The 11,373-nt window shown below is 38.3% G+C and overlaps 1 protein-coding gene across 1 annotated transcript in view; it reads right to left on the minus strand.

Moving 5' to 3' along the window:
- csmd3a (CUB and Sushi multiple domains 3a) overlaps nt 1-11,373 on the minus strand; it is a 332,667-nt gene that overhangs the window by 161,995 nt on the left and 159,299 nt on the right. The window contains exons 31-32 of the mRNA XM_084089625.1: nt 9,374-9,490; nt 455-568 (exon numbers count right to left, since the gene is read on the minus strand). Of these exons, the coding sequence (XP_083945751.1) occupies nt 455-568; nt 9,374-9,490 (231 nt within the window). The remainder of the gene's footprint in view (nt 1-454; nt 569-9,373; nt 9,491-11,373) is intronic.

The following is an 11,373-nucleotide window of genomic DNA, read 5'->3' on the forward strand; positions in this document are numbered from 1 at the left end:
ACATCCCTGTGATCGACTTGCTTCGGCTAAACCAGACCGGATGTGCTTTAATCCTTTCCTGGTCGTGACGTTCACTCTCGCCACTGGACTAGTTGATACGTGTGCTTCAGACGCAATCACGCAAGGCGTTCCCAAAGCACCATCAACGCAGCGTCTCGTTCCCTTCTCAGGGAACTAGTGTTACAGTCGTAACCTGAGACGATTTTTAAGTCAACTAATATTTTCTTTTGTTTCAGCTTTATTTCAATTAACTGAAATGCTTTGAATAGTTGTAGTTTTAGTAAATGATAATAACAGGTATAAATGTGTAAACACGCTGCAGCCCGACTGCGTGTCAGAAGCACATTAACACCGACACACACAGCAGGAATGAGAACTGACTGCGTAGTTTAATGGCATCTGGTCTCGGCAGACAAGCCGTTAGTTGGTGTCCCGCGGTAAACAAAGCCTTTACCTGAGTGAGAGCCGTAGCTGGAGCTGAGGAGCGCAGACTCGGTCGAGGGCCCGTCGAAGATCTCAACCACATCATTAGAGCTCGTCTGGAAGAACAGAAACTGGCCGAAGAGAACTGTAGTGAGAGAGAGAGAGAACTGTAGTGAGAGAGAGAGAGAACTGTAGTGAGAGAGAGAGAGAGAACTGTAGTGAGAGAGAGAGAGAGAACTGTAGTGAGAGAGAGAGAGAACTGTAGTGAGAGAGAGAGAAGAGACTTTTGAGATAGAGAGAGTATTGACACAGAAGAGGAAAAGAGTCTTGAAAACAGGCAATAACTATAAACATTGACTGCTGTGTTGCGGTCGCTGGTGTGTAAGATCTGAGTAGTGTGAATCTCTGAGGGTCCGTACAGCATCTATAGAAATCTTTCATCAGTCGCCGTCACTCCCAGAGGAAGGGCTTTGCTGAGATGCTGCTCTTTCATAGGATGAAAATGTAAGCAAACATGACCTTATTTACTTTAAAAGATATATAGACAAACTGAGATGAAAATACAGTAATAGATGAATGTGGATCAATCATTTATTCTTGGAAGAGTTTGATGGGACAAGTTTGTCCATCTATCCATCTATCCATCTATCTATCTAGAATCAGAAACAATGGATATATTCCAAACATTTCCCAAACATCTCCTTTATGAAGTGTCTTTCCTCTGGTTGAACCCCTAACAGAAACGCCGTTCTCCCTTAGTGGCTTTCAAAGGGACCTCGTGTGAAACAGGCAGTCCTAGAGCTAATAAAACTATGAGTATATGACATCTTCAACATTATAGCTCATATTTCTGTCCCGCCTTATAGCAGTGTTCCCAACACAATCATCACTTATTGAATTCAGTAATAACCAACCCTACTAAAGTCACCGCACAAAAGCCCTAACAAGAGATTCAAACTTCTGCAGGGAAATGCCATAAATTAATATCGCAACTCCAAATAAAGCTATAAAACCAGTGGAGGAGTCGATACAGGAACTGTAAAGAGAGTAAGTGAACGTGTTTCGCCCGAAGGCCTCAGAACACAATCTGCCTCCAGGCCATCGGCGAATATTAGACAGATGATAAAACACCGGTGAGGAAAGGTGAGAAAAACACAGCCATATGTTTGTCATTTCCTATGAATAATTCACAATCACTCTTGCTCTTTCTTTCTACTTTCAGGCATTTGAAGGAAATGTATTTCCTGTAATTGGATGAGGTACGGTAGTTGCACATTTGTTTCGTTTGAAAGCAGCAGAAAACAATTTCAGCAACATATGAAGTTCACCTGAGGAGGTGAAGCAAAGATAACGCAATAATACAGCCACACAACACCGGGACTTTCTCAGATCTGCTACTGAAGGTTCATCACTAAACATCATTTTTTAAATCAGTGTTTTTGTCTTGCTTTCCTGTTAAAATAGCTAAAAATTACATACATGTACAGTAGTGGCCAAAAGTTAAAAGTGTTAAAGATTTTGTAAGCATATTGTGTAGTTGTGCATGGAGTTGATTGTTTTTATTTGCGATAAAAATGCAATGAATCATGAAACATTTTGCCCACGTAATTTTTGGCCAAAAATTGTGAACAGTATGAAAATATGAGGGAGTGTCAGAAAATATGGGGGATGCAATAAATGCTAGAAAATATGGGGAAAGCAATACATTCAAGAAAATAGGGAGGGGGTCATAAATGCAAGAAAATATGGGGAGTGTCAGAACAAACGAGGGACGCAATAAATGTAAGAAAATATGGAGAATTTATTCAATGCAAGGAAATATTGAAGATGCAGAAAATATGTGAATGCAATAAATGTCAGAAAAAATGGAGGATGCAATAAATGCAAGCCAATATGGATAATTTAATAAATGCAAGAAAATATGGGGGATGCAATAAATGCAATCCAATATGGATGATATAATAAATTATAATTACATCTAATAATAATATAATTATTTTTATAATTCATCTTAATTTTATTCACTAATTAATCTTAATTTTGTAAAGTGGCCGTGGTGACAGATCTCTCTGCGATTAAAAACCACACGTTCGCTGAGACTGTTAGTGACACATTCACAGGCTGATGGTTTGTCTCATGAATATTAATTTGGTGCTCCTCGACATTGAACTTCTTGGAGTGCCCAGGAACTAATTAATATTCATGAGACAAGTCTTAGCTATCGCTTACATTCCCCCATGTGAAATATTTCTACTCAACCTTTTTACCCTTGTTTTTATAAATATTTCAATACATCCAATATTTGGTTCAAAATCCATCTTTTCATAACTGACTGTTAACCATTGACTGGCATTGACTAATCAAACAGTGTTTTCACTAATTACATCTTCAGTCAGCTCTATTTTAACCACCTCTATTATCAGCAGTCAATAATGAAAACCTCCTGGAATTAATATTTCAGAGGACGAGATGCCAAAGCCCTCGGGTGTGTGGTTTGGCAAGCTCAGCCAATCTTATTATAATACAGGTACAGGATATTAGTCCGCAAATCAATATCATGCATCCATTGCACGATTAATCCTGACAGACACAAAGGATGCTGGGTAATTGGGTCTTCTGTTGTTTTTACACAAGAAGCGTGTGGTGTTTGATCTTCACACAATGTCAGATAAGCAATGTTCTCCACACACACACACAGGTCACACACGACTCTCCCCCGAGGACTGATAAATTAAACACGAGTCATGCAGGAGCAATCAGAATGATCCGAACACTAGAAAGCTCAGCCTTTTCAACTGGCAATGGTTTATTAAGTTGAGGAAATGGCACTGCGGTTGGCAAGGCAACCGCTTCCCATCTCAACCCGGAAAGCTAATCCAGAAGACGTGTTTCCAGCTGAGGTCAGGATTGTGATGTAGAAGGGTAATGGTGAACGTCTGTTCATGTCCTCATCTGACAGCGCCTTCGGGCGAATACCAGTGAACAAATAAATCAGCGATTGTTTCTTCTCAGACGAACTCTGCTGTCTAAGACGATGGACCAACAAACGCAGCTTCTTTTGAAGCTGGCTTGGCTTCAGAAGTGTTTTTCATTTCGAATATTTCCATGTTTTCCAAATTTTGAAAATGAGCCAAACATCTCTGAGATCAGTCTGATATCCCCATATTTTGTTGCATTTATTAAATTCTCCATATTGTCTTATTGCATCCCTCATTTTTTCTGACACTCCCTATATTTTCTTGCATTTATTACATCATTCATATTTTCTTGCATTTATTGCATCCCCATATGTTCTGCATATCCTATATTTTCTTGCATTTATTCAATTCTCCATTTTTTCTTGCATTTATCACATCCCCATATTTTCTGGATATCCCATCCTTTCTTCTGCATCTCCTATATTTTCTGCATCCCCATATTTTCTTGCATTTATTAAATTCTCCATATTATCTTGCCTTTATTGCATCCCCATATTTTCTGCATCTCCAATTCTTTCTTCTGCATCTCCTATATTTTATGCATCTCCCATATTTCTCCCATATTTTATGCATCCCCATATTGTATTGCATTTATTGCATCCCTCATTTTTTCTGACACTCCCCATATTTTCTTGCATTTAATTACATCATTCATATTTTCTTGCATTTAATTACATCATTCATATTTTCTTGCATTTAATTACATCATTCATATTTTCTTGCATTTAATTACATCATTCATATTTTCTTGCATTTAATTACATCATTCATATTTTCTTGCATTTATTGCATCCCCATATGTTCTGCATATCCTATATTTTCTTGCATTTATTCAATTCTCCATTTTTTCTTGAATTTATCACATACCCATATTTTCATGCATTTATTAAATTCTCCATATTATCTTGCCTTTATTGCATCCCCATATTTTCTGGATCTCCCATTCTTTCTTCTGCATCTCCCATATTTCTCCCATATTTTCTTGCATTTATTAAATTCTCCATATTGTCTTGCATTTATTGCATCCCCATATTTTCTGGATCTCACATATTTCTCCCATATTTTCTGCATCCCCCATATTTTCTTGCATTTATTAAATTCTCCATATTGTCTTGCATTTATTGCATCCCCATATTTTCTGGATCTCACATATTTCTCTCATATTTTCTGCATCCCCCATATTTTCTTGCATTTATTAAATTCTCCATATTATCTTGCCTTTATTGCATCCCCATATTTTCTGGATCTCCCATCCTTTCTTCTGCAATGCATCTCCTATATTTTCTGCATCCCCATATTTTCTTGCATCTATTAAATTCTCCATATTTTCTTGCATTTATTGCATCCCTCATGTTTTCTGACACTCTCATGATCACCGTGTCCTCATCACGTTCTCCTGTTTCCTGTCAAACTAAGGTCCACACAGCGTCTGCTCCTTCAACAACAGAGTCGGCGGGTGATCAGAGAATAACTAGACCTTAATGCCGAGGGAATGATGGGAAGAAAGGAATCGGCCCGGAGCCGGCTCCGCGGGAGACCCGATGCTACACCTCAATGCTAACACACACACAACTTCAAACACTAGTAGACAACATGGATATAAACCCCCGGCGCTCTGACACAAACTCCATGTCAATTATTCAAGGCGGTGCAACAGACAGTGACAACAAAACCGACGACAAACATTAGCGCTAGCAAAGCGCTGGTATTGGTACAGTTAAAACTCTGTGACTCATCTCTCAGGAGTACGATTCTTCCCAGCGTGTTTCTCGCTAGGCTAAGCCGCAGGCAATGTTCACACTGGCTTTCCAGCGACAGTCGAGGAAAAGTTTTGCACTTAAACAACTCTGGATCTGCTTAGCATTCTGCTCTGGCCCTGTCTCGACTGCTGGCCCACATCGCTTTACAGAGAACAATGTATGCTCATTTTATTTTGGTGTCTGCTACAAAAAATATGATCTAAACGTGTTTCTCATACTGTACAACTGTGCAGCCCAGTCTGCTCTGATTGGTCAACCAGTACATTATAAATAACTCTTTTTTTTGTTGCATTTATTAAATTCTCCATATTGCATGGCATTTATTGCATCCCCATATTTTCTGCATCTTCAATATTTTCTTGCATCCCTAATTTTTTCTGACACTCCCCATATTTTCTTGCATTTATTACATCATTCATATTTTCTTGCATTTATTACATCCCCTATATTTTCTGCATCCCCATATGTTCTTGCATTTATTAAATTCTCCATATTGTCTTGCATTTACTGCATCCCTCATTTTCTCTCACTCCCCATACTATCTTGCATTTATTGCATCCCCATATTTTCTGCATCCCAATATTTTCTTGCATCCCTAATTTTTTTCTGACACTGCCCATATTTTCTTGCATTAATTACATAATTCATATTTTCTTGCATTTATTGCATCCCCATATTCTCTGATACTCCCTCAACTCTTTAACTTTGGTCATAAAGAAAGTTCATAGTTTCCTGACTCGTAATAAACACGTTGTGTTGTCACTCATGTTTGTACAATACCATCTTTCTGACAAGACTTGAACGCACCAGTTTTGCGTTGAGACTCTGCAGGTCACATGCACAAACAGCAATATTTCACACTAAAGAAAAGGTAAAATGAAAAACGCATAATAGGCGCCTTTGATTATGCGTTCAGAGCTCGCTTCTCCAACACTGGCTTTCATGTTAATTGCATTAGCCTGCGGTTTGTTTTCGGTTTTGGAGATTGCCAAGGTGGAACAAGCCGACGCTCAGAGATGGAATCCACAGCTACACATGTGGGTGTCTGCAGTCAGTCGTGTGTTTGATGCGACACTGGCCCGCGGGCGCGTCCTCACACTCGTACACACACACACACACCCCCGTACTGGAGAGCCACGTGTCCTCGGGCCAGATTCCTGCGCTCACGCTCTCTGGAGCGTCTGCCACCAGTTTAAGGGGGTGTGAATTTTCACTGTTGACAGGGAGCAAGCTGGGATTAGCGTGAGCAATGCGACTATACATCCAAGACATTGTGATTGGCATAAAACGACCCGAGCTCTGCATAAAACACGAAGCTGTCTGCTGCGGTTTACATAGATCTAATCGAGTCTCTAACGCAATCTCTCTCACGACACTGCCAAGGTTTCTCACACGCTGGAAACACTCGGGACTCGGGAACAACGGGAACAGATTTTCTTCCGTGCCGCTCAGATGCACAGTGTACGGTTGGTCGACAACTTTCTATAAACACGCGCGGGAGTCTAATACGTGCGATTCATGCCTAAGGCGCTCGTTTGGCAGCTGTGAATAATTCAGTTTTCCTTTCAAAAGACAGATGCTGTTTAAAAAATGTCCGGATTTATTATTTGTGACAGAATAATTAAACATTAAAAGTTGGCCAAAGAAACGGAGATCTGCCTTATTATTCCGTTCAAAAGGTCCTGTATAATTGATGAGCTTAAATGAGAAATAAACACTTCTGACAGTTCTTTTCAGAGACAGGATTATCCCTCAGTTTGAGTACGGACGTCGAACTGATCTCCAACAGGATGCGTTTTTAACTAAATAAAACCTTAATTGAAGTTTTGGTCATTTTTTTCCTTTTAGTCATTAAAGTCGACATGAAAAACATTTTACTTCCATAATTGAACATGATGGTCAATGAGAAAAATAAATGCAAATATGAACTTTACAGATTGGCATGCTTCAAAGAGTCTTTGATGAATAGAAAGTAAAAAATAAATAAAAATCTTGGTAACACTTTATTTCAAGTCTTTATGTGTATGAATTATAAAGGTATTCATAATGTGCATTAAAATGCATTCCATCTTTTCATAAATAAACCAAAGTTAACATGCATTATAATATTGTTCCGTTGTTTGTCGTGTGTTTTAATGCATTATAATTTCTAATGATATTATAACTGTGGTTGAAGTTATCCATAAGTTACATTACAAGGCATAATTAATGCATATAGAAAATACTTTTATAATGCATTATATAAAAAGGCTTTAAGTAAAGCGTTACCGATATGTTTTGTAACATTACTCGTGTCAACTTTTTACCATTTCTTTGAATTCATTTTAAGCAAAGTAAAATAGTTTTAAACATGTAATGGAATGTCATTCGCCAATTATTTGCATAAAATATTTGTACAGAAATACAAAAGAAACTATCCTTGTCAGAGACTAAAAACACAATGGAGTGAAAGTCACGAGTCTGACCAAGTTCTATTTTAAATCTGAGGAAGAAAACTCTAAAAGTCTAAAAGTTGAGAGGTTTTTTGAAGAGTTGAGAACTTGAGTCATGTTTGATGTGATATTTTAAGAAGACCTTCAGCGTTGGTGTTTTCTATTCTTTCTTCTTATAGACAGTAAAATCATCAGGACGCTTTCATAATCAAGTGAGACGCCTCACGGCATCATCCCCAAACTCTTGCCATTTAGTAGAGTTAGGACTTATTAATATGAACTGAAGAGGGTTTGAAACTGATAAAAGACATGAAAGAAGGGCTTCTCGAATAAATGTTAGGATGTGTGTCTGTAAAGCACTTCCACACTTCAGTTTTCTTGGACAGTTCATGGAAGGTTTGAAACTGATATGAAAGTACTTCAAAAGTCAATTAAATATCATTACATATAATTTGCCAATTAAAAAACAATGCATTTCTCGGCACATATGCCGACACTGATGATGCAATCGTACAAACAATGTGTGTAACAAACAGTACAGCATCATCTAACTTCGCTATGGACCAAACAACCAAAAACATTAATTAAATGCAAAGTCAATAGTCAGGTAAGCAATATTCAGGTTATTATAAAAATAATAAATGCATGCAATATTTCCAAAATGGGAGTGTCTGAGAACACTAGTATGCATTTATTGCATCTCCCATAGTTTCTTGCATTTATTAAATTGTCCATATCATCTTGCATTTATTGCATCCCTCATTTTTTCTGACACTCCCCATTTTCTTGCATTACATCATTCACATTTTCTAGCATTTATTGCATTCCCATATTTTCTGCATCTCCCATATTTCCCTGCATTTATTACATCCCCTATATTTTCTGCATCCATATTATCTTGCATTTATTGCATCCCCATATTATCTTTCATGTATTGCATCCCCATATCTTCTGCATCTCCCATATTTTCTTGCATTTTTATTGCAGAGAACACTAGTAGAAATGTTTAAATTCAATGAAATATTAATATATGGTTACAAAGTAATCATACTGCACTGATATTATCAGATGAGAACAGAACTTGATCTGAATAATGATTGTCTTCTGTAGAGAATCTGAATTAGTCTCATCTTTGATGAAGTTTGCATCATTGATTCTGTTATTTAGCTACAGAAGCTTTTGAGTCACATCTCATGTCGTTTCTAGTTCTGAACGTTTCATAGGCTGGTCAAAGTACAACAGAGTGACATTTGCGTCAGCCCACGACTGCAGTATAACAGCTCTATAGTCCGAGCCGCTCTGAAGACTACAAGTTTCTCCAGTTCACATAAGGTCACTAAAACATTCTCCTTCGTTTGATCCTGGACGCCTCGGTCTCTCGCTGTGCACAGTCGATGCCGCTTGTTACAAGCAAAGCTAAACAAAAATAATGTGTATGCATAAAATATGAGGCTCTGAGCTCTACATGATCTCAGTCACCCCAGAGACTCGAAGCACAAACCCTTTCAGAAGTCGTGATCCTGGCAAACCAGACCGTCTGAAATTCAGATTTGAGAAACTCTTTTAGACTAAAGGATTGCTGGCGTTGCGCATACACACATGCACATTTCATTTGTGACGGCTGTGCCTATTCAATTACAGCAAAAGCAGTTCTCAGAAATGAAAAGAAAGAAAATGTCCCTCATTAAACAGGTTATTTTCACAGCGGATGCATGTTCTGTACAGTAGCAGCATACAGTCTCCATCATAACCCTGATGTGTGTTCATGTGCGGTTCTTACCGAACTCTCCCGGCACCGAGATCTCGTACACGCAGGACTGGCCCCCGGTGTAGTTGCGAGGGTAGTTGGGGGACAGAACGGTGCCCTCGGACCCCGTCGACCGGCTCCCACACGGAGCTGGAGGAAACAATAATATCCAAGACACATCATTACAAACCAGTTGAACATGTCGATCAGCTGTCTCTCTTTATTTCTGTTTTAATGCATTTTAAATTGAATTGATTATTTTTGATATGCAAGCCACCATTACTCTAGAATCAATTCCCTCTATTAATGTCCTTAAATTACAGTCTGCACTGAAGGAATCATGTTGCTGTTTTCAGTGATCTTTTGGATGGATGGATGGATGGATGGATGGATGGATGATTGATGGACAGATTAATGGATGGATGGATGGATGGATGGATTAATGGATGGATGGATGGATGGATGGATGGAGGGATGGAAGGAGGGATGGATGGATGGATGGATGGATGGATGGATGGATGGAGGGATGGATGGATGGACAGATTAATGGATGGATGGATGGATGGATGGATGGATGGATGGATGGATGGATGGATGGACAGATTAATGAATGGATGGATGGATGGATGGATGGATGGATGGATGGATGGATGGAGGGATGGATGGATGGATGGAGGGATGGATGGATGGACAGATTAATGGATGTACTGACTGTATCATTTATACTTAAAAACACTGAAAATCTGTGCAGGAACACAAATATCAAAGATAATTTGAAATTAATCTGAAATAAAATATAAATTTTAGACAAAATAATAATACAAAATAATAAAATAATAAAATAAAATAAATAAAATAAATCACTGATGTGATGCATTGTTTCCTGTAATTGTTATTTCTGTATAAATAAATGTTTGGCACATTAAAATTGTATGTGGTTTAAATGTACATTCTCAACAGTTGTTTATGATTTATATATTTACTGTGCCATCATTGTAGAAAAATTGCATGAAATTTGTTCATGACGTGTTTATGGGTTTATGCTGATAAATCCAGTGTGTAGTTACATTATAGCTGAATAATATCACAAATTAAGAACCCTTATAAAAGTTCTTGCAATAAACACTTTTTTTGTAAAACTGCCTTGTAATGTTAGAGTTAGATATTTATGTCAAAATATACTGACACTTCATTTAAAAACATGTACATGTAGCATAAACAACAGCTCCTGTTATTCTGCCTTGGGGCCTAAACAAAATATTCCCCTTTGTGCAGAAAAACTTGTAACCAAGTACATAAAATAAAGAACAATGGCAACATACAGGAGGGTGTAAATCCATATAACATGGGCGATATTAATATATATATATATTTATTATTAATATATTATTAGGAACACCATACTAATACTGTGTTTGACCCCCTTTCGCCTTCAGAACTGCCTTAATTCTACATGGCATTGATTCAACAAGGTGCTGAAAGCATTCTTTAGAAATGTTGGCCCATATTGATAGGATAGCATCTTGCAGTTGATGGAGATTTGTGGGATGCACATCCAGGGCACGAAGCTCCCGTTCCACCACATCCCAAAGATGCTCTATTGGGTTGAGATCTGGTGACTGTGGGGGCCATTTTAGTACAGTGAACTCATTGTTCAAGAAACCAATTTGAAATGATTCGAGCTTTGTGACATGGTGCATTATCCTGCTGGAAGTAGCCATCAGAGGATGGGTACATGGTGGTCATAAAGGGATGGACATGGTCAGAAACAATGCTCAGGTAGGCCGTGGCATTTAAATGATGCCCAATTGGCACTAAGGGGCCTAAAGTGTGCCAAGAAAACATCCCCCACACCATTACACCACCACCACCAGCCTGCACAGTGGTAACAAGGCATGATGGATCCATGTTCTCATTCTGTTTACGCCAAATTCTGACTCTACCATCTGAATGTCTCAACAGAAATTGAGACTCATCAGACCAGGCAACATTTTTCCAGTCTTCAATTTTGGTGAGCTCATGCAAATTGTAGC

The sequence above is a fragment of the Abramis brama genome, assembly GCF_963993115.1.
Source record: "Abramis brama genome assembly, chromosome: 17".
In the NCBI taxonomy this organism is placed as follows: Eukaryota; Metazoa; Chordata; class Actinopteri; order Cypriniformes; family Leuciscidae; genus Abramis; species Abramis brama.